This window comes from Danio rerio, chromosome 17, assembly GCF_052040795.2.
Source record: "Danio rerio strain M-AB ecotype USA chromosome 17, GRCz13ab, whole genome shotgun sequence".
Taxonomy (NCBI): domain Eukaryota; kingdom Metazoa; phylum Chordata; class Actinopteri; order Cypriniformes; family Danionidae; genus Danio; species Danio rerio.
The window spans coordinates 30,354,085-30,379,424 of NC_141037.1; the positions used below are offsets into that span (position 1 = coordinate 30,354,085).

General features: G+C 32.7%; 1 protein-coding gene and 2 long non-coding RNA genes across 10 annotated transcripts in view; 2 read left to right on the forward strand and 1 right to left on the reverse strand.

Moving 5' to 3' along the window:
* prkd1 (protein kinase D1) overlaps positions 1–17,510 on the forward strand; it is a 124,186-nt gene extending 106,676 nt beyond the window's left edge. For all 4 annotated transcript variants that reach the window (XM_087290669.1, XM_087290670.1, XM_087290667.1 and 1 more), the window contains 8 exons: positions 1,453–1,505; positions 1,918–1,990; positions 4,049–4,155; positions 5,833–5,994; positions 6,144–6,242; positions 6,915–7,182; positions 11,956–12,041; positions 16,490–17,510. In XM_087290669.1, the coding sequence (XP_087146795.1) occupies positions 1,453–1,505; positions 1,918–1,990; positions 4,049–4,155; positions 5,833–5,994; positions 6,144–6,242; positions 6,915–7,182; positions 11,956–12,041; positions 16,490–16,708 (1,067 nt within the window). In that variant the 3' untranslated portion in view covers positions 16,709–17,510. The remainder of the gene's footprint in view (positions 1–1,452; positions 1,506–1,917; positions 1,991–4,048; positions 4,156–5,832; positions 5,995–6,143; positions 6,243–6,914; positions 7,183–11,955; positions 12,042–16,489) is intronic.
* si:dkey-28g23.3 overlaps positions 1–25,340 on the reverse strand; it is a 198,238-nt gene that overhangs the window by 125,838 nt on the left and 47,060 nt on the right. The window lies entirely within an intron of this gene.
* The window catches only part of LOC141378588 (uncharacterized), a 34,921-nt gene continuing 27,302 nt past the window's right edge, over positions 17,722–25,340 (forward strand). The window contains exon 1 of the long non-coding RNA XR_015513468.1: positions 17,722–17,892. This is a non-coding gene — a long non-coding RNA (uncharacterized LOC141378588). The remainder of the gene's footprint in view (positions 17,893–25,340) is intronic.

Below are 25,340 nucleotides of genomic sequence, written 5' to 3' on the forward strand. Positions count from 1 at the left end.
GTCCAGCGCAGAGTGCGTTAGTTGTGTGCCTTAAACGCTTACACATTGCTTAAAACACACAAGTTGTACAGCAATACGCAAATATCTTTACATGTTACATTTTCTACATACAGTAAATATAAAAATAAATAAAATAAATATAAGTATAAAAACCACTGGCTCTATATCTTTTTCATGTCAGGGAGCTTTTTTCAGTTTATTCATGACAATTTGCTTTTGTATAGTGTTGTTATTATTAGTAGCATTATTTATATGTATATTTATATTTGAATTAATAAAAACTAGATTAGAACGAAACACCCATGAGTCCACAAAGTAGTGCAAATGGATTTACTCTTTTAACAATGTGGTGTAAAATGTGAAAATTAGGGTTGCGCTGGTCATAAAATAGCAACAAATCACACCAAACTCGTCTCGCGCCTTATTGGGGCGGTTGTATGATAGGACCCATCAGTGCCGGCCCGTCCAACGGGCCCCCACGTTTCTTGGAGGGCCCCATGAACGCTGCAATTGTTTATTTATTGTGAATGTAACAGCGAAGACAAGTGTGTAAGTATAAATCATGATCAAAACACATTGCACAAACCCCATTAAATGTGATAAAATTCACAAGGATGGTTAGAAAAAATAAATAACCTCCACATTTCATGAAAAGAATAGCTCTGTATAATTTCTACATGACAAATAGCTGAAAACGACAATACATACACAACAATAGTATAAATAAAAGCAGAAAATATTAGTAATATATCCAGCAGCACCACACTCTATTTCTAGAATGATGTAATGGATTCCACATATCTCTCCAAATTGCTCACGATCTATATAAACTCGAAAAAGTGTCTTAAAGTCTTAAGTAATATAACGCCACAAGCAAATAACGGCAAAATTAAATAGTAAATATCTGTGCCCTTATTAAGTATCTGTGCCCTATAGTAAATATCTGTGCCCTTGTTAATTTGTTTTTACATCACACTTGCATTTTAATTTGCAATATTTGCAAATGTATTTGCTTAAATCTGAATAAACATTTTTTCATATGAATTATAGGTAAATATGTTTCAGTTAAAAAAATGTATACACTTAAATATTAAAACTGTATTTTTGTTGTGCTATCTTCTCTCTGTTTTTACACCAGTGGGCGCTTTTTTATCTCGCCTAGGGCCCCTCAACCCTACGGGCCGGCACAGGGGCCGAATGAGTTTTAGTTGTTTTTTTAATGCAGTATTTCTAATATTCCCCTTTTAAATGTAGTATTTACAGTATGTTATTTCAGCTTCATTTCAATGAATGAACATTATTAGTAATAAATTTAGCCTTAAACTCTTGACATGTATTTACATTTCCTCTTCAGTGAGATTTAATTAGCAATGTCGTAAATCTGAATATATGGCATCCAATACAAGAGCCGACACACTGAGCCATATATGTTTCTCTTTTTTTAAACAACAGAAGAGGTCTCCATCAGCATCTCTGTATCCAACTGCCAGATCCAAGAGAATGTGGTAAACATTTACGCTTTTTTTTATTTCTGGAGACGTACATAAATGTCATATTTTCAGTATCGAGCTTTGTTTCTGTGTGCCAGAGCTCAGTGTTCCCGTCAGCTTGCCTATACCTGCAACCTTGAGCTGCAGTGTGATATAAACACACAATGCCTCTATTGGAGATTATTTTGATTACCTGCTCGGCCATGGGGTTGCCATGGTTACTCGAGTCTTTCTGACACAGTCCTAGTGAGATGTGGAAATAGCTCTTTAGGCTACTGGTCTGAATTCAGCCATTGTTACTGTACAAGATGAAAAAAAAAAAGATGAGATCTGCAGACATCTGATGTATAAAGCATTGCTTCTGAGTGGTGGAGAACAGCCCATTTTTGGCACATATGCTTACATTTTTTTTCTGTGCTTCTTACAGGATATTAGCACAGTGTATCAGATTTTCCCTGATGAAGTACTTGGCTCTGGGCAATTTGGCATTGTCTATGGAGGTAATGTACCAGTCTATTTGCAGAGAGTTGAGAAAATAAGAGCCGACGCTGAGGAAATGCTTTGGAATCTGGATATGCTACATTTGATGCACATTTTAATATTTTTAAGGATGATGTGTTTGCATATATGATACAAATAAAATGATATTTTTATCTACAGTACATAAATGCTGAAAAAAATCCAGCACGTTTTTTTTAACCAAATTTTAGTAGAACTGAAATAATAGTTTTTGAAATGTTAAACCCACCTGATGGTCTTGTTCATCTTTTACTTACATTTGAGTTTAAACACCCCAGCATTTATTTTAGAGTGTGGTATAATGGTCAATGAATGAGTAATGAGGTTATACTTATTTTCCTATTTACAGTAAATATCCATACAGTGCTCAGCATAAATGATACAACCCATTAAGAAAATGAATATTTTAGCCATTTTTCACTGAATATAAGCAGTGGGGGATTTAGGCATGGGCAATATGGGTGATCGCTAGGCCCACACGGAATCTGCGCCCACAGAATCCTGCAGATTTTTAGCCCATCATTAATTCAGTTTATTTACTTGAGTAAATGTGTGTAAATCTATATTTATTTGGTTTTTAAATTAAGTACAGTAATATTATTGACTAATATGAAAATGTTCATCTGATTTATGTATAATTCAATTTATAGAGTAATATTTTCTGTCTTTTAGTAGAGATACTGTATTATATGAGAGACTTGCTTTGTTTACCAAATAAAGTGAATCTAATTGGATTTGATTTTAAACATTAAATAAAAGTTTAAAAGATATTATTTTTTATTTCACATATTAAAGTTTTAGTAACGATACTCCCAAAATAATTCCGCAGCAATCTGCAAATTTTTACCAAAATTCTCAGCAGAAATAGCAAAAAACCCAGTAAATACATTGAGATACGGTTTACTTCATGCAAATATATTAATTTAGAGTGGTAATCCCAGAAAGACGATGGGGGCATTCACATTCGGCATCTTTTGCACACGCTAGTTTGTTATTCTCTATGTGCAACCGTAACAACGCTGGTGAAAGCAAACTGACGCATGCATGCTAAAAACCTTTCCCACGCTCCTGTGTAAGTCCTGGTTGTTGGCATGCACGTCGATAAAATACGCAGCCTTTTGTGCAGAGGTGTCAGAATGCAGTGAAATTTGCAAGTCGACAAAACTAAAGTTGTATGTAATATGATGATGATGTTACTTTCACTAAGCATGACTATAAAGCAGAAAGTAGGGATAAAGAGTCAAGGAGTTAAGACTTCATAGCATTAATTCTCGGCCATAAGTCAGGTCTGAGACAACAGATAATTCTGTGAAACATATATTATATATATATATATATATATATATATATATATATATATATATATATATATATATATATATATATATATATATATACATATTCTATAGAATAATTAATATTCATGCAAAATATTTCTTAAGTGATCGTTATTTGTTTTGAATATTACTTGTGTAATCATATAATAATAATTGTATTTATTTATGATAAAAAATAAATCAATTGTTAGTTTAATTGTTAATAAAAATCAGTTGGTGCATTTAAATAAAGCCGATTTATTAATCAGATATATTTATTAAAATAATATTTTAGTCACCAGACATTTTCAGAAATAGTAAGATAATACATTTAAATTCAAGCAGAAAATAGGAAAATTTTAACTAAATTGTATATATGTTTTGTGTTTTGATTGTTCCTCTCCTTTCATTTTATATTTTTTACTAACCTATACATTTGGTTACTTATTTTTTTTAAATTACATATTTTTTGACTGTGATCTTTAGTTTGTTTTTTTTTTTTGTTACATAAGTTCCAGATTTGGCTTTAGTACTGACTAATCTAATGTATATGCACAAATATTGCAAAGATGCCTATTAAAAATATTAATTTAAAAGATGGATTTGTGAGGGGTGTACTCATATATGCTAGGTACTGTACATACACATTGTCACATATTTTGTATATAAACGAAAAAAGAAAAAAAAAAAACAATGTCGGTCATGCTTTCTGATATAACGCAGGGAAACACAGGAAAACAGGCAGAGATGTTGCCATCAAGATCATCGATAAACTGCGATTTCCCACTAAGCAGGAAAGTCAACTGCGCAATGAAGTTGCCATTCTCCAGGTAAATATAAAAAGATGTCCTTTTAAAAATATTTCCCAATTGCTGTTTAACGGAGAGATTATTCCAACATTCCAATTTCTTTTGTCTTTGCCATGATGACACTACATAATATTTTCCATTTTGCAAAGATACTAGCATTCAGTCAAAAGTGCTGTTAAAAGCTTAACTAGGTTAATTTGGTTAAATAGGCAAGTTAGGTTAATTGCACAAGTCATCGGACAACAGTGGTTTGTTCTGTAGCCTATTAAAAAAGTTTTTTCTAAAAGGGGCTAATCATGTTGACCTTACAACTTATTAAAATAAAAATTAAAAACTACTTTTGTTGCAGCCAAACTAAAATAATTAATTCTCCAAATAAAATATTTAATAGGAAACTGTGAAAATTCCTTTGCTCTGTTAAACATCAATTATTTGAAAAAGAATTAAACTTTCACAGGCGGGTAATGAATGCCTTCAACTCTGTATTAGAATATCATATACTGTTAAAGTCAGAATTATTAGCCCCCCTTCGATTTTATTTTTCTATTTTAGATATTTCCCAAATAATGTTTAACAGAGCAAGAAAATTTTCAGAGTATGTCTGATAATTTTTTTTCTTCTGGAGAAAGTCTTTTTTGTTATATTTTGGCTAGAAAAAAGCAGTTATACATTTTTTAAAAACCATTTTAAGGTCAATCTATTTAGCAACGTTAAGCTATATATTTTTTTGATAGTCTACAGAACAAACCATCAATATACAATAACTTGCCTAATTACCCTAACCTGCCTAGTTAACCTAATTAACCTAGTTAAGCCTTTAAACGTCATATTAAGCTGTATAGAAGTGTCTTGAAAAATATCTAGTCAAATATTATTCACTGTCATCATAGCAAAGATAAAATAAATTAGTTATTAAAAATGAGTTACTAAAAATATAATGTTTAAAAATTTGTTGAAAAAAATCTTCTCAAATTAAATGGTCAAATTAACCTCCAGAAATTGGGGGAATAAATGGGGCTAATAATTCTGACTTCAACTGTACTTATAATATTATAAATACAGGTCAGAATATATATGTTGTTTAATTTTTTTAAAAATTTTTATATTTTAATATAAATGTTACACAAAATACCAATGAAACATATTCACTTTTTGACATTTTTTTTTTTTGTATAATGATTATTTAAGGCATATTAAATCCCAGAAGTGTAAATCAGACACATTGATAGTGATTCTCTTAACCAGTGATTAAATATTTCCATTGAAGATAAATTAGATTCAGGCTCTTTCAATTAATAGACTGACAATATAATATTATATGCCTATTTTAATATGAATGAACATTCACACAACCAGTTACATTTTTATTTTACTAATAAATGCAATCTAAAATATAATGTGAATATAATGTGTAATTGAACTCATTCAATTGGGTATCTTGCTACAACAAAACATATACTTATTTTATATAATAATAAAAATGATTAATGTGGAAAAAAGGTCGATGTTGCTATTTCAGAAAGTTGATGTTGATATATCAGATCATTTATATTATTAATTTGACTGATGTATCAATTCGTCTATTTATAACAATTAGCCACAGATTAAAAATGGCATCAGATTAAATGGCAATATTACTATACAGTTTAATGAAATGTACTGTATATATGTGACGTATACTACATCTGTTTTGTGCAGAACCTCCATCATCCTGGCATTGTGAACCTGGAGTGCATGTTTGAGACACCCGAGCGTGTCTTTGTTGTCATGGAAAAGCTCCATGGCGACATGCTGGAGATGATCCTGTCAAGTGAGAAGGGGAGGCTTCCAGAGCGCATCACCAAGTTCCTTGTATCGCAGGTACATATCTGCGCAGGAATCACTCATATAAACATTTAAAGCCAGAATCAAGCGTAAAGCTGGACCTTTTGCTTTTGCATTCTTTTATTTACCATCTCCTATGTTTTATTCCGCATTGTAATAACAACATTGTTCTGCTCCTCTCCCAGATTCTGGTCGCTCTCCGGCACCTTCACTTCAAAAACATTGTTCACTGTGACCTCAAACCCGAGAATGTTTTGTTAGCCTCCGCTGACTCCTTTCCACAAGTGAGTAAAACCCGAGCAGAGATAGAAGCGACAACAAAAGAAAGGAAATATCTGAATGAAGTGAGGCCACACCGAAATTAACATAAATGGATCTGTTTTTGTAAATGCGTGCGAATAAAAGATGGTAATTATAGCGTTCTCATGGTGTGTTCGAGGCACAGGGTTGTGTGTGTCTCTACATTCTAATGAAAGATTTCTAAATTATCCTCCCATTGTTTCTTCTGTCTGCCGCACGAGCTCGTCTCTGGAAGCTCTCAAGCAGAAGGATGACTCACTGTTTGAGCGCGGGCAAACATTTCGGAAGAATACTAAACAAATCACCGCGTGTCATTTACAAATATTTTGCAGAACCCGAGCTGTCAGCGTCTGAGCTCAGTCCTCAGGTGCTTGTTGCTGTGCTTAAGAGAATCTTTTAAAGGTGGAAAGTGGAGATCAGCAGGAGATACATTGTAACCACATCCAACTGGGTGATAATTTCACTTGACTTTCCTTCAGTCCGTGACAACTGATCATTACGGCGTCTGTGGTGTTAAAAAGCTAGCGCGAGAACAAAGGGATGTTATTTTGGGGGGGGGGCTCTTTTGTGCATCTCGGTCCTAGTCGAGTGAAATAGCCAGTTCTTCTTGTCGTCTGCTTATTGGAAAGCTCATTATTCGCTGATTTGTCTTGCAGGTTAAGCTCTGCGATTTCGGCTTTGCACGTATTATCGGAGAGAAGTCTTTTAGGCGTTCGGTGGTTGGCACCCCGGCGTATCTCGCCCCTGAGGTGCTGAGGAACAAGGGTTACAACCGCTCGCTGGACATGTGGTCGGTGGGTGTCATCATCTATGTCAGTCTCAGTGGAACCTTCCCCTTCAATGAGGATGAAGACATTCACGACCAGATCCAGAATGCTGCCTTCATGTACCCACCCAACCCGTGGAAAACAGTGACCCCAGAGGGTGAGTTTTGGGGAGAATGAGATCTTCTATGTTGCACAAGCACCAATAAATTTGGAGATTAGCTTTTTCATTATGTATTTACCCTTGTGTCAATCCAGACCTCAAGAAAATATTCTGAAAAAACACCTCAAACTGTTCTTAGTCACAAATCATTGTCATTTTAAACACTGCCTTTAATCTCAGCTAAGTATTTTAAAGGTAAAATTAGCACTGTGTTTAGCTAGGGTTATAAAACACACTGGATGTGCCAATCGACGACGCAACGCACCACACAGCGCCATGCATTTTAGAATTCTAAACAAAGTCGCAAGTCAATGGCTGTCCATGGTGCCCAGCTATGATGACTCAGGACACTGTTCATATTTCTGCAACGTTCATTTTAATAACATGCCAATGTGCACGTCTGGTGTGCGATGCTTCTAACACTCATGTGCGTGCCGTGTTGCAGCGCTGAGCAGCGCATCCAGTGTGCAACCCTCTTTAGCAACACTCTTGCAGTGTTAAAGGTATGATTAATTGAAAATGCAATTAATCATAAATGTGATTGTCATGCACACCTTGTCAGAAAAGCATGATTGTGTTTAGTAGTAAATTTCCTCCAAAGGCCAGAGGGCGCTTTTGTGCAGAAACTCCAAACATGAAGAAACCCAGGCAATCCCCATAGCTTTGCATAATTAAAAGAAGTTTTAGCTGCTTTCATTAATTCAGTGACTAATAATCACATGAATGAACTCGTCTCACAGAAGGATTTATTTCAAACAATCTACTGAATTTAGTGAAATCACTGAACACTCAAAATAATTACATTTGCTGTTTGTTCAAACAACGTTTTTAAAAAATCTTTTGTGACAACTTAATTGTTTTATGTTCAATCCACATGAATTTGTAAAAAGTGATATGTTAACTTAATTCCTTTATGTTGTCGGAACACTAACTGTGTGGAACCCAGCATGTTTTAGAGTGAAGTAAGTTGGGAGTAAAAGATGTTTTAAAATATGGTATTCTCACGTGCAGCATTTACTACACACAACGGTAGTTCACCAAGAAGTGCACAAACAGCTGTTATTATCACAGAATGATTATCTCGATTGTGTTATCGCCCAATTCATTCAATTTTAATTATAAGCACTTGGCTTGTCAGTGTACTATGTGAGCGCAAAAACTCAGTTGAAAATACTGGGGTACAATTAATTTCCTTATTTTAAAGACATGCCCTGGACAAATAGAATTGAATGCAGTGCTTCTTGTTTGGTCTGATGCACACTTTACATTGTGTCTCAGCCAGGTAATCACGCGGTGTTTTAAAGAAATCAGATCTTAAGCGTGGCAATTTTGTATCGGATGACAATTCACTGGACGCCCTGTGGCTGACTGACTGAAATTAAAAGCCTGTGTGCAAATACCCTATTGCCCAGCCTTAGTTAAAGAGGGCTAAATGAAGAATTTGTAAAGTCTTGGTATTAGTGACACTAGTGGTTGTTAAGTGAACTTCAGCAGCTTATGCACAGCAAATATTGTAATATAAAAAAACAGTTATTTCTTATTAAAAGCCTTTGATTAAGAAAAAAAGACATTGGAAATTATTTTGGAGTAATATATATTGATTTTAGGCGCATTTTAGGATATTGACGCAAATGCCAAGATATGCATACAGTGCTCAGCATAATTGAGCACAGCCCATTTTAAAAATAAATATTTGTATCCATTTCTCAGTGAATATAGGCAATGTATTTTGGTACATTTAAACAAAAAAGATTTATTAAACAGATATATGTATTTAAATAATATTTTAGTCACCAAACATATTTAGAAATTGAAAGATAATACAATTAAATTCAAAATGAATATTGCAAAACAAAATTACAACGTACAAAATTTCAACACATTTTAAAAAAAAATTTTGCTTCTCTTGATTTTTTCTCTTTTTAAAAATTGTATTTAATATTTTTCTATAACATATACATTTGGATGTACTCGTTTTATGACCATTATCTTAAGTTATTTTGTTAGCTCCAGAATTGGCTTCAGTACTGACTAATCTAATGTATATGTACAAATATGATATTGTACAGCTTCCCATTAAAAATATTAATTTAAAAGATAGATTTGTGAGGGCTTTACTGTAAATTCAAAAACATTTAGCATTAAAAAACTAGTTGTTGATGAAAATTTACTATTTTTAGTACCACTTTCAGGTTTTTTTTTTTTACATTTTTTTTTTATTTTGTCGAAACAACATGTCCTCTGCATCTAATGTTGTTTTAAACCTCACTGACTTTCATTTTATGAAAAAAAAAAGAAAAGAAAATCCAGTAATCGTTTGTGTTCCGTAGAAGAAAGAAAGTCTTACAGGTTTCGCACTTTAACAAGAAAACACTGTGTCTCCAAATCAGATTTTGCAGTAAATACATTTAAAAAGGTTGTGAAACACTGAGATAACCGTTTAAACCCAAGTCAGAAGCTAGCTGTATTAACCTCTCTAAGCTGCAAACGATTTAGAGTCCAATATGCGTGTGTTAATCCTCAAAAATGTAAGCGTTAATCCAGAGCTACTTTGCGAATCCCACCTCACATGGCTGACTGTATGCAAGTCACCTTATTAGACTGCCTATTTTGAATTAACTTCCATTAGCTAATGTACCAACATGACCTCACTGCACACTGAATGCTATTTCCAGCCAACCTGATTCTGATGTCTAACTAGTTATGAGACCTGAAGTCATATTTCAGATTAAAGTTCTATTTGTTTTAACTACTGTATGCTTAGATGACCCTGATTCACCCAAATCATCTCTCTTTAGCTCCTGGTTCATGATCCAGAAGCATATGGTTGGCGTTAATTCAAAGTAAAGGCTTGAATAAAGGTCTTAGATAGGAAATATTTACATTTACGTCATATGCAATCTGTATGCATATAGAATTGACCTTTTTCTTATTACCTTAACTAGATTTGGATGACCTTTGACCCTGATTATTTACTAATTCCTTCTTTCTTCCTCATTATAATAGCAGGAGAACCAGAGACTGCACTTGCTTAAGAACACAGGCAATTGGAACAAATGATTCACTTTTATTTATTTATATAGTTTGGGTGGTATCAAGTATGGCAATTTTAACAATTACTTTCTGTTTTAGAAAACTGTTTTAATTGAATTTGTTCCTGTTTACTGCGAAGTGAAAATAATTAAGTGGCATAACAAAGAGTATCTCGAAAGTGCTTTGTGAAAGAAGTTGCAAAACATAAGAAGGAATTACAGAACAAATCAGGTTTGACTCTCTTTAATCAAAGTGAATTCATATGCATGTATAATTTATTCTGCAAAATCTTTTGCATTATTATGGTATAGAATTGAAAATATAATTAATAAAAACAAAACTTGTTATTATAAATGATACATCATCAAATTGTAAAATATGTTTACTGGATATTTTTTAAAAAATCATTAAAACTAGTTTATGCTCTGTTATGTTTACTCTCTGTTTTGCCAAATTATTATGGAGCAGTATTTAACCCATATTGAGCCATTTTATTTTAACAAAATTATAATAATTGCACTATAATTGCATTTAATATAATTTATATGTATAGCCATGGAAATACTTTTTTTTATAAAAAAAAATTTTTAGGATTAATGATCCAGTTATCTGTTAAACTGATGGCCTTACTTCCAAATTTAACATAAAAATCCTTATTGTTTGGTATAAAATAACTAAGAAAAAGATTAAACAAAAGTTGGTGGACTGTTGTGATGGCCTTTCGCATCTTCCAAACGTAACATAAACATCCTTATTTTTTGGCATTAAAAAAAAAAAAAGGTAAATCAATATTTGGTGGACTATTGTGATGGTATTTCTTTCAAATTTAACATAAACATCCTTATTTTTTGGCATAAAATATAAAAAAATATGGATAAATCAATATTTGGTGGACTATTGTGATGGTATTCTATCCAAATTTAACATAAATATCCTTATCTTTTGGCATAAAATAAGAACAACAACAAAAAAATGATAAATCATTATTTGGTGGAATATTTTGATGGCATTTCCTATAATTTTAACAAACAAATTCTTGTTTTTGACATAAAATGACAAAAAGAGAGAGATAAGTCAATATTTGGAGGACTATTGTGATGGCATTTCTTCCTAATTTAATGTAAAAATCTTTATTTTGTGGAATAAAATAACCAAAAAATAGAGAGAAATCAATATTTATTGGAATATCACTGACTTTTATGAATGATAGTCATTCATTAAAAGCTTTAAATGACTATATTTCACTTTTAAAAAATCTCACAAAACAAAAGAATAAAACAAATATAATTATTCAGTAGCAATAAATCCTTAATAAAATTTGGTAAATATTTTTTTTTCAAATTATTCATTTATTTTTAACTGTATTAGCTGTTAAAGTATACCAAGTTTGCATGGCTATCCTGCTACCAAGAAATGTAAATGTGGGAGAGAGAGGGGTGAAAGCGAAGGAAAGGGAAAAGAAAAGATGAAGAAAAGAGAGGGCAAGGGTTAAAGAAAGAGATTGGTGAGAGCGTGCTCAATTTTTGTTACGAGCCATTCATGTGAATAATGCCCGACGATCCCTCAGACTAAAGCGCTGAGGCCTCAAGGTTAAGAAACTTTGGAGTGTCTCTGAAATTTGTGACCCCTGAAATAATGTTAACATGATGTTGGTTTTGCTCATTATCCCTCTGGACACACAATCCTTCAGGTTTTCCACCACAGCCTGGTCACTGACAACCTGTTTTGTTGTTACAGCAATTGACCTCATTAATAACCTGCTGCAAGTCAAAATGAGGAAGCGCTACAGCGTGGACAAGTCTCTCAGCCATCCCTGGTTACAGGTTAGAAGATAATGATGCTTATATGCCCTGTGAAAGAAAAAAGCTATGATATGCACACACACAAAAACTTTCTGTTTCCTCCCACAGTTGCGTTAGGCAGCTGAAACAGGGCCGCAGTTACTCCTCCATGTCTGTCTGGCAGACACTGCAGGCAAAATGTGTCAGTTTTCAGTCTAACGTAAAGAAAACGTCACAAATACACTTGTAAATGTTTCTTTGATCAGATTTAATAATTACAATAAATATTTTAAAGGTTGTTTTCTAAAACTCAATAAATCTCCACTTCAACAGAACTTTACAGTTCTGTCCATATCTATATCTTGAAGGTTATTAATAGAGATATATTGCATAGATTGTTATTATTACACAATATTCTAAAATAAAATAATTTGAGTTCTTGTTTTGGTAAATGTCAGAAGGAAACGAGAATTTTTGAACATGACTTCATTCAGTGATTTTTTTCAGTGTCCGTGTATGTAAATGTATGCAAATATTTAACAACATAATGTTTCATCTGCGTGTGTTAAACGTAACACGAGTTTAGAACACTTGTAATAAAACAATTTGCAATTCTTAATGCAACAAATCAACTGGGGAAGTGTGGTTAAAGCTATTAGTTCATTTTTTTTACCCTATTCACCTGCAGTGTCTTGCCTTATTAACACATACAAAGCCGATTACTATTTCATTTTTCATGCGTAAATGAGCATGTGAAAGCAAGAAACTCGCAAATGAGGGTTGAAATTATGACGTCTATTTATAATTATTAAAAAAAAAAATCATTTAATTCAAAAATGTTTATTTTGTTAATGTGGAAAGAAAATTCCTATTAAAACTACTTTGAGTTTCAACTTTTCAAAATGATTTGTTTGTTGTTTTAATGTGTTTAATGAAGCTCTGTCCTGAATATGCACAAATACATTAATAGATGCTGTTAAAGTTTGAATTATAAGCCCCCCTGTTTACCCCCCTAAATAATAGTTTTAATAACTCATCTATTAACTGAATTCTTTTGCCTTTGCCATGATGACAGTACATAATATTTGACTAGATATTTTTCAAGAAACTTTTATACAGCTTAAAGTGACATTCAAAGGCTTAACTAGGTTAATTAGGTTAAGGTTAGGATAATTAGGTAAGCTATTGTATAATGAGGATTTGTTCTGTAGACAAAATATAAAATATAGTTCTGTATATAAAATATAGCTTAAAGGTGCTAATAATTTTTACCTTAAAAATGTTTTTTTATGAATTAAAAACTGCTTTTATTCTAGCCGAAATAAAACAAATAAGACTTTCTCCAGAAAAAAAAATATTATCAGACATACTGTGAAAATTTCCTTGCTTTGTTGAACATCATTTGGGAAAAAATTAAAAAATAAATAAAATTCAAAGGGGGGCTATTAATTCTGACTTTAACTGTAAAAAAAAAAAAAAGTAAATAATAACAAAGGGAATATTTTAACACATTTGCCTGTTAACAGTAATTAATGAAGTTACTGTTCTGTCAATATACTGACAGGCATTTACAGTAAAATTATTGTAAATTATGAACTTTAAAAATAATGAGAAACTCGCTACACACACTTGAACAAAAATGACATTATTTCTTTTTATATGCGATGTTTATAATGTTTTATATAAATTATTCTTTGTTATAGCTTATAACAGGATTATTTTGTATGTGCATGATGGCAGATATACTGTATATTAGGGCTGCACGATATTGCAAAAATCTAGCATTGCAATATTTTTTTATTTTGCAATATATATTGTGATATGAAGACAATTTCGCCAGATGACTTTAAATCTCTGTTTAGAAAGAGTTTATAATGTTAGATGTATTGGGATGATTCTGCAGTGGGAGTGCATCTCCATCAAATCATCTATTGTTAGTTTTTGGGGTCCCCTGACACATTTGCGTTGTGGTCTGTGCTATTTGCAGTGCATATATCTGTATGTGTTGTGAGTATTTTCATGCATAAGACTCTTTAAATACAATCAAGAAAAAGATGCAATTGAAATGAAGTGTTTTATCGTTCCCCGAGTCTAACAGTATTTAAGTACAGTAACTGAATGATAAAAATAAAAATAATTCAATAACATTAATCATAGTTAAAGTTACAAATGGTACAGTTTATTATGCCTGAATGCTTTTAAAACCATTATACAATCACAGGCATCAAAACAAACATCAACATTGCATATCCTGCGAATGATCACATTGCGATGTTGATGCTGAAACCATATATTGTGCAGCCCTACTGTATATGCACATACAAAAATGATTATACAAAGATTATATTTGGTCTTTGACACTTTAGTTAATATTTGTTTAAATAGTGTTTATGTATGTGGTTTGGTTTTCTTTGTTTTATAAGTCAAGTGTTGTTTTGTGATGTCATTTTATTGCATTGGCCTGTTAAATGCTTTATCCAGTGCTCAGCATAATTGAGTACACCCCATTTTGAAAATGAATATTTTTATCCATTTATGAATATAGGCAGTGTATTTTAGTACAATTAAACAAAACAGATTTATTAAACTCATATATTTATTAAAATTATATTTTAGTCACATGAAAAATTTGCTAGATAATACGGTTAAATTCAAGCAAAATATTGCAAAAAAAAAAAAAAATTACAACCTACAAAATTTCAACAAAACTTTTCCATTTTTTGCTTCTCTTCATTTTTCCTCTTTTTTAAAGTTTTATTTAATATTTTTCTATAACATATACAATTGGTTGTACTTGTTTTTGGACTATTATCGTAAGTTATTTGTTAGATAAGCTCCAGATTTGGCTTCAGTACTGACTAATCTAATGTATATGCACAAATATAATATTGTATAGCTGCCTATTAAAAATATGAATTTAAAAGATAGATTTGTGAGGGGTCTACTTATATATGCTGAGCAGTGAGCACTGTAAATAAAGTCTGAATAAATGAACGAATTAAGGCTGCATGATACTGGAAAAAACTGACATTGCAATATTTAGTTTTTCTGCGATAAATATTACGATATGATTAAAATTTCAAAAGATGACTAATTTGAAAAACCTCACAATTTTAAATTGATTGTGAATCTGCATAAAATATACAAAATTATACACAAAACAGTACCGTTTAAAGCACAGATGAACACTATAGAACAAAAATAAAAATGTAATAAACAAGACTACGTGGCTTTTGGTGAAGTCTAGCAGTATTGAGATATAGAAATTTAATAATCAAATGTAAAATAACAGTGTTTTCTTATTATACATATGTCACATTAATATTTTTCGGTCACACTTTACAATAAGGTTCATTAGTTAATGTTAATTAATGCATTAACTAACATGAACAAACAATAAACCATACATTTACTACTGTATTTGTTCATGTTAGTTAACGTTAGTTAATGAAAATACAGTATAGTTCATTATGAGTTCATGTTAACTCATGGTGCATTTACTAATGTTAACAAGCATGGACTTGGATGTTAATAATGCATTAGTAAATGTTCAATTATGATTAATAAATGCTGTACAAGTGTTGTTCATGATTAGTTCATGTTAGTAAATGCATTATCTAATGAACCTTGTAGTAAAGTGTTACCTATTTTTCTTCAATGTCATATAGTTTATATACTTTTTCGGTAACACTTTACAATAAGGTTCATTAGTCAATGCATTTACTTAAATGAACTTATCATGAACAACACTTGTACAGCATTTATTAATCATAATTGAACATTTACTAATGCATTATAAACATCCAAGCCCATGCCTGTTAACATTAGTTAATGCACCATGAGTTAACATGAATTAACAATGAACTATACTGTATTTTCATTAACTAACGTTAACTAACATGAACAAATACAGTAGTAGATGTATTGTTCATTGTTTGTTCATGTTAGTATGCATTAACTAACATTAACTAATGAACCTTATTGTAAAGTGTGACCACTTTTTCTTCTATTAATCTAATCTAATTGTTGAGGTAGAAAACATTATAATTTCATGTCCAAATGGTTTAAATTAACTTAACATCTCTTAAGATCTTGCGATGTGACGATTGCAGATTCGCACATTGTGATATCGATGCTGAATTTATATATTGTGCAGCCCTAGAATGAATGAATGTATTTGCACTTGTGTACTAACGTGTGTTAATAAACACAGTAGAAAAAATTTACTCTTGAAATACAATCAAGCGGTCAAACTTTAAAAATATTTTCCCTCAGAACAGCTTTAAAATAAGTTCAGTCAATTAATACTGACACGTATTAAACTATTATATTACAATTATACAAAAAAGTTTTTGTGTATTTTTGTATAATTTTAAAATAATAGTTTAATAGTTTGCCATTATAAACAGCTTTAAAATCACTTCCGAATTATCAATTCTGACATTTAGAACGATATCAAACATTTTTTAACTCTAATATCTTTATTCCAGGACTACCAGATGTGGCTGGACCTGCGAACTCTGGAGTGCAAGATGCTAGAGCGCTATATCACACACGAGAGTGACGATCTACGCTGGGAGCATTTCGCTGAACAAAATGGCCTGCAGTACCCAGCCCACTTAATGAACCCTCACGCGGACGTCCGTGAGCTGGAGGAGCCCGACGAGCTGGTGATGGGCAGACTCAGCGACAGAGTCAGTGTCCTGTAAAAGTGATGCCAACAGCGGAAATCAAGCCAACTGCACACTGCCAAAATCAACACTTCAGTCCACTCTAATGCCTTGACAATTCCTGCACAATCCTAACGTTTAACAATGTACACTCCTCAGATCAAGCACAAATTACATTAAACACACAGTGCCTACGCCACAAAAGCCAACTTTAGCCATATATGACAAAGAAAATCACACCCAAATATAAATATAAATACAGCACATTAAGGAATAAGAAATACTATGAACAAAAATAATGGGTCGTTTTGTTCTTGAGGACTTTGGAGCTTGAGAAAATTTGTTACTTATTATTATTTTTATTTGTATGCCATCAACTTGCTCTACACAGTTAAAAAACACTGTATCAGCAGTATTTGTTTGTATAACTCATTAAGAAAAGTCGTGATATATAAGAAACAGTTTAGGGAATTCACTTTTATGAACATAAATTATTCTATGAAAATCAGTACCACAGAGATTTTGTGGTGACCTGTTGCATCAATGATAACGTGACTGATGTATAGCATTTATAGCTTTTGTGGTTTTGTGTTTGTGTGCTCATGAATGTAGTGTACTGTATGTGTGTGTGTGTGTGTGTGTGTGTGAGAGAGAGAGAGAGAGAGAGAGAGAAAGAGAGAGAATGTGTATGTGTGGTGGAGGTTGGTTAAGTTAATGCTCTGTGCAAGTGCAAGACAACAAACACTGCCTGTGGACTGAAGATGTGTTTCTTTTGCTTTCTTCAGAGATGCTGGAATAATAAAGTGTGTATACGCATAAAGTATTATGTGCTCATAACTGATTTTCAGTGTGCTTCTTTGTGTGTCTGAAGCATAGTACAGACGCAGTCCAAAAGGTTGATTAAATGTGAAGAAAATATGGCTTTAGCTTCTTTAATTATGGGCTGGAAATGGTGTAAGTCGTAGAATGGCAGTTTGAAAGGTGAGTGATAAAGACTTGTTTCTTGGAAAGGGTCATATATACTGTGGCCTGCTGTTTTTTTTTTTTGGAAGGTGTTATTCTGCTTGTGCCCTACTGGAAAATGATGGTTTATCGACAGATGGCGCTGTGTGCTTATACAGCATTAGTGAGACGAATCGGTGGGACAAGTAGGCTTGACTGCAAACGACTGTGAGACAACATTTTACAGACGGCTACAGAAATACACACAGACTTTGAAAACTGTAAGTATCAATAAGGATTAAAAACAACAACTATTAAGTAATAAAATTGCTTGAACATTTTAACATTGATTGTATTGATATGGGGAGCTGTAATTTTAGTAAAGACACCTGACTAAGGAGGTCAATTTTCGATATAAACGACGCCATATTTAGGCAATTTTCGCGCTTGAAAACGAGACTGGGAGGAATGTAAACGATATTTAGTATAATATTACACAAATGTTAATGTCGAGATTTACCACAACTTTTTCAAGATTATTTTGAGGCTATAATATTATCTAGAGCCGTCTCGTTTTCAAGCACGAATTTTAATTTATATTTACATTTTTTCCAAAAGAAAAGAAAATGAATAATCCACAATTGGTCTTATATTGTGGGATATTATTGCGCCCTTACATAATTAACCATGGGCTTACTATGAATAAACTTTTAAAAGCATGACAATTCACCCTTGTTTTGCTACAATAACCATTACATTTGTTGTAAATGTGTGGTTATATAATGCAAAAATAAAACCTTATGAAATAAATAAATATAATAGTTAACCAACTGCACTTCTATAAAACAATCATAGCATTCGTAAGGGTGTCTAATTTCTGATTTGTCATTTCTCTTTCTCTTCCACGTTTCCATCTCATCAAAAAAAACGCAAAGCGCGTTTCCCCCAACCCGACCTCATCCATAATCTTCCTAATTTTTTGCCAGTTTAATTAGAAAATCTCCCATTCTGAAACAGCAGTCGGTCTTTATGAATCATTTACACAACGCCATCAGTCTATTCCTGGACATGAGATGACGAGCTCCTACTGAAAGAAAGGGAAGAATCTTACAGATGGGCTGTCTATCGAGTTACGCATGATTTGAGTCTGTTTTTTCTCTCTCTCATCCAAACTCCTCCCCACAATAGATGGAGAATAGAGCCAATAGTGCAGGTGTTATACGACCGGAGGAAAAATGTACTGTATATGAGTCATGTCGCATTAAAAACAAATAAATAAATATATAAAACCAAGAAATTCGATTGAAAGCTGGGGTTTGAGGTTTGATTAAAATGTATGAACTTCAAAAAGATGTGTAAGGCTTTTGTATTGGTTACATTTGCATCTTAAAATAAAACTACAGTGTAAAATGTTTTACAAATTTAGCGCGACAGGGTATGTTTTGTCTTTAAAAGATATCTAATAGATGTCTAAAAGACGTCTAAACAAAGTCGTCTTAGCTAATACAAGGCTGATCTTGGGCTGTCAGTAAATATCTAATAGACATCTAATAATAGGCTAAAACTAGACTAGTCGTCAAATAAACAGAAATGACGAAACATATAAAGTCTATCTAATCTGTCTATTTGACGACTAGTCTAGTTTTAGCCTATCCTTAGATGTCTATTAGATATTTACTGACAGATGTCTGTTAGATTATTAAACTCAAATTTGTTTGCTTGGTAGGCTAATACATTGCTTTAATTAATAATTGTTTTAATTTATTCAAGCCTGTCATTCTGTAAGGTAAACAAATTTTCCAGATAATGAAAATAAATGTAGGCCTGGATATTTTAATTTGCTTAAATTAACTCAAGTAGGCCATGATTTAGGCTATATTAAACGAACTTCATTATTATTATTATTATTATTATTATTATTATTATTATTATTATTATTATTATTATTTAAGCAATAAATAAAATAGGCAAACAGAGTGTTCACTATCCATATTTAAAACAAACTAGTGAAGAACTAATCACGCTCATAGCATGAAGCGTTAAATTAAAACAATTAGGAAACAAATACATTAACAGATCGTTAAAATATTCTAACATAGCCTATCTGCCTTTCCATAGCAATAATCAAGCGTAATATAAAAGCAATAAATGTATTAAATTATGCCTAGTAGATTTCTTATTAACACATTTGTCTTTTTTTTTCTCCTCATATACCATGTATCTGCTATTGCACATGTTTTCTAGGGAATGTGTATTCGGAAAATAGTTAGTATGCAAATGAAGAATCACAGCTTTGACAGTGAGTAACCATATGTTCTGCAATTGCATATAAAAAAGAGAAGGAGAGAGAGAGAGAGAGACAGAGATATATCCTGAAAGGATTGTTGCCGTAGTAACTCCGTTTTTCTTCATCCTGGCTGCGTTGGCACAGACAATTTCACCAAAAGGAAAACAAATATAATAGTTTCGCACGTCTGAATTATTTGGTTCTGTCAGACAAAACACGCAAATATTTTCCCCGATTCCGTGTTAAGCAGCAAACATGAAACCAGACGGTGCAAAAAAAAAAAGCCGAATAAATGACTTTTCAGTTCACGAGTCACTTAGGTCGCTTCCTCTTGTTTCTGTAATATTCTTTTCGAACGACACAATTTAATTCGTGACTAAATATAAAAATCGGCAAATGTCTTACTGATGAAACCGTGATTAAAATACTATATTTATTATTTTGTCAGCACTGCTTCAGTCACTGTATTTGGCATGATGTTCACTGAATCATAGATGTCTCGTTACTTGACTGCCTTCAACTAAAAATGACCTGTCAGATAATTGAGGAAACAGGTCAGAGTTGCGCGTGGCCGCAGGTCTGCAAAATGTGCACGTGCATAGAGTTGTGTGATGCGCGCGCCACAGTTTCATCAGCCTCCTGCTCCAAGAACGCAGAGGACATTAAAATTAGGCATGATATAAAACGGGTTTTCTTTTTATTTTCGAATTGATATCATAAAAAATCATAACGATGCTGCACTGAGATGTAGACTATTTCTGTCTGATAATATACAAACAAAAGAATAAAAACAAAGGTGTTGTGGATCGAAATAAATAAGAAGTTAAATACTAAAAAATAATTTAGATAATCAAAAATAAGAATAAATACACCTGACCTGAAATCAAATGCAGAGGCGATTTGAAAACGAAATTAACTTAATGCTTGTTTTGCGCTTAATTATAATTTAAAATAAAAAAAATATTACTAATCAAGTAATAAAAAAATTAAACATTTTTAAAAATTAAAAATAACCAGTTAAATGTATAGTTAAAAACATTTTAGATGCATTTTTTGTCTCATTCTAACAATGATTACAGTGTTTAGGTAGGGCACTAGGGGACGCCAAAACAGAAAGTGATACACACCAGCTTTTTGACAAACGAGTAAATATCTAAAGAACCTTTACATTCGTGTTTATACATACAGTTTACATTTAAACAAATAAAAAGCGACAGAAAATTATGCTGCTGAACATCAACAACAAAAACATTATTATTATTATTATTGTTATCATCATCATTATTATTATTAACAATAATAACAATATTAATATAATAATAATAATAATGATGATGATAATAATAATAATAATAATAATAATTATTATTATTATTATTATTATTATTAACAACAATAACAATAATATTGTAATAATAATGATAATAATAATATAATAAAATATAATCATAATAATAATAAAAATCTTTCATTAATTATTTTTGCAATAGTTTTATGTTTCTACAAACATTTTTGTAGCCACTCATGTTAAATTTTCATCTGTCTGGATTTAGTATGATTTCTTCCCTAGTAATTAAATTCAAAGTGTTTAAAAAGTGTAATGAACTCATCACTGCAGGCTGTCACTTTGACACCACTTTAATTTTACTTAAAATGTAGGTAGCAATTAAACATAATAATTATTTTTTTAATACTGTACGGCCAGATTACACAATCCATTTTGTATCTGGTTATCAAACCGAGAAAGATGTGAACTGGTTATTTTGAATATTCAAAGCAGAACTAAGCCGAGCACTACACATCACAAAAGTTTTGTCAGAGAACCAGACTGCTTGTTGAAACCACATTACCTCACAGCACACCCTTCAAAACTTCCCTTTTCACTTAAAATACATCCTCCTGTTCTGAATTTCTCCATTGGGAAGTTGTTCAGCTGACAAATTAGACTAGCTAAATATTATGATAACCTTTTCCATCCTAATTTGTAGTGAAGCCTGCACACATGCTAGGATCAACATCAATTACAGTGCAACATTTCAAGTGCATGGTTCAGAGAAATGTCAGGGAGCTAGTGAAGGGGAACGTTGAGTTTTTTGGGGGAGGAGGTGGGAGAGACCCCAAATGTTAACTCCAAATTCCTTATACGTTGCCACTTTTTAAATCTACTCAAAGTTACCTAAATGTTTTATACACTACCAGTCAACAGTCAGGAATCAATAAGATTTGTTAATGCTTTAAAAGAAGTCAATTCGGCTCACCAAGGCTGCATTTACTTGATCAAAAATACAGTAGAACCTGTTCAATTGTCAATTATTATAATAATGTTCAATCACCGTGTTCTTATTCAACTCTCAAAACTGGACTGACACAGTTTCAACTTCCTCTATAAGCTGCTTTGACACAATCTACATTGTAAAAGCGCTATATTGTATATAAATATGTTGGATATAAACATGAATTGAATTATTGATGTACAGTACTTTCAAATGTAATTCATTCCAGATCATCATTATTCCAGTCTTCAGTGTCATGATGCTTCAGAAATCATTATAACATGATGATTTGCTGTTCTATTATGATCAGTTACACTAAAATCTTCAAACTACTGATTTAAAATGAGCTGAAACACAACTCTTGATGTTATTTTGCATCAACTTTGTTTTGTTGAATCCACTTAAATTTGTAAAAACTATTGAGCTTATTCCTTCATGTTGTCCCAACACAAATCGCATTTTTACAGTGCATTATTTGTACACTGTAAAAATGTTGGGTTCCACATACCTCCTTCATGTTGTCGAACACAAATCAATTAAGTTAACTTAATGGTTTTTACAAATTTAAGTAGATTTAACATAAAACAATTAAGTTGCCCCCACCTCCCCTCCCCTAAAATTTTGTTGGTTCAACTTATATTCAATAAGTAGTTTGAACAAGCAACATGAGTCATTTTATAGAGTGTACAAAATCATTAATAACGATTTTTACAATTATCACTGATGAAAACGTTTAGTCTTGCTTTTCTAGTATTGTGGAAACGGTAACACATTTCATTTTAGGATTCTTCGATAAAGAAACTTCTAAATAATAGCTTTTTATTTGCAGTCTGTTTTTTTACATTATAAATGTATCTACTTTCACTTTTGAACAATTTATTGGAATGAATAAAACTAAATATAGCATCATAGTGGCGCAGTAGGTAGTGCTGTCGCCTCACAGCAGGAAGGTCGCTGGATCGAGCCATGGCTGGGTCAGCTGGTGTTTCTGTGTGAAGTTTGCATGTTCTTCCCATGTTGGCGTGGGTTTCCTCCGGGTGCTCCGGTTTCCCCCACAAGTCCAAAGATATGCGCTATAGGTGAATTGGGTAGACTAAATTGTCAGTAGTGTATGTGCATGAATGAGAGTGTATAGGTGTTTCCCAGTGATGGGTTTCAACTGGAAGGGCATTCACTGTGTAAAACAAATGGTGGATCAGTTGGCGGTTCATTCCGCTGTGGCAACCTCCGATTAATAAAGGGACTAAGCCAAAAAGAAAATGACTGAAAAGTAAATACATTTGTAATGGTTCTCTATCACAGTGAATTTAGCTTACTACAAAAAGAAACTCAAAACCTCCCGTCCCACCCATCCAATATTAATCAAAATGTTTGTGGAAGGTTCATTGCATTGCAAGGCATATTATACATGAATAACATTTACAATCATACATTGGAACAGGCTGGGACACAAACTTAAATTTTAAGGAAGCTAGGTGTACATGGACAATGAGACCAAAAGACATTATAAAAGAATAATGAGATAATTATGAAATAAATAATGAAACAAAATGAAATAATTAATTGAAATACAACATTCTTGTAAAAGTTTATTTCAGTACAGTCTACAGTATTTGCAAAAATAGCATGAATGGTTCCCAAATCTTGGCAAAATCTGTCATTTAATGCGAATCTCAGTTCTTTACAAGTGTAACATATTTCCAAGTTCTCTAGCCCACATTTCAAAGGTGGAGACAGCATCAGACATCCACATTTGTAAAATGAGTTTTTTTCAATACACATACAAAATAGAATTGCTTGTGTTTGGTTTCTATTGCAAGAACTGTCCTCTGCTCCGAAAAGTTCAATACTACTGTAGGATCAGAATCCAGATTCATTGAATACACTTCAGAAAGAAATTTAAATACAATATTTATTATTTTTAGTTATTCAAAATTTTAATTACATTTTGCAATTTCACAGTTTTATTTTTACTATATTAAATAAAGAAGCTTATTAAAAAACATCAACGAAAGTAAAACTTTTGACTGGTTGTGACCAGTATATACTGGTAGTATATGCATTGCCAACTCAAAAACCAGCAAACAAACAAACAAACAAAACCTAGTGAAGATTTCATTTAAAGCCTTGTTTTTGTTGATCTCCTCAGAGCTGTTTGGGCAACAGCGCGGCTATAAGAGGCTCATGCAAATTTGCGCACAGATCGGTCATCCGGCTGTGTAAACTGTTTTCTCTAGCGAAACAGAAATAGCCACCACACCCAACGTGCCACTAAATGGGGTTATTCTGGGCTGACAGAGCCCACCGCCTGCACCCTCTGTGGTGGGAATTCAATAGTTGGCACTGACGCTCGCATACCCTCGGCTTGCACGCAAAGGGCTGACGGACTGACGGCGGAAGTGGAGCGATGGACGGGTCCATTTCCGCCCACTGAAAGCCATCCCCCAAAACAAATGACCACCCCTTCGCACTCATAGGGCCGAATGGATGCACAGGGATTCTCGGCGTGTTTGCGTGCGATGTGGTGGAGATTAGTGGGATTACAGGCTTGGCAGAGGGTGGTGGTGGGAGATTAAAGGCCTTCCTCTGCACAGCAGGGCAATTTTAGTTCAGGGGAGACTGGACAGTCTTAACTGCGGCATCAAATATGTCTGTGGTGTGCAGATGATTGCTCTGCTCTGGACTGAAACTCGTGGTGTTCAACAACTGGACTGATTAAAACTCATGTCTCAAGCATGTAAGCCTACATGTAGGTCATCCCACTGTATATATGAAGATGTAAGGTTCTTTTAAACTGCAATCCTGTAGCTGAGCACTTTTAAAGGGAAGTTTAAATGCATTCCTTCACTTAAACATTTGCACCTGACCTCTTTGCTTATTAGTGACAAGCTTCTTAGCCCGGCAGAGAACATGCAATTATGTAATGTTGCAGGGACTTAATGTAAGGCACCAGCCGTCTGATGCACATGACTTATTGGTTATTTATAGCTGTATTTGACAATTGTGTGTTCAAACATCAAAAAGGCTATACAGCTGTGCATTTGTACCATAATATGCAGAAAATATCCACTAAAATGTCATTCAGTGTAACAAAAGTTCACATATCAAAAAATATTGCTAGGTATATTTAGAATGAGTATTTTTATTTCCATCAAGTTGTTCATTTAAC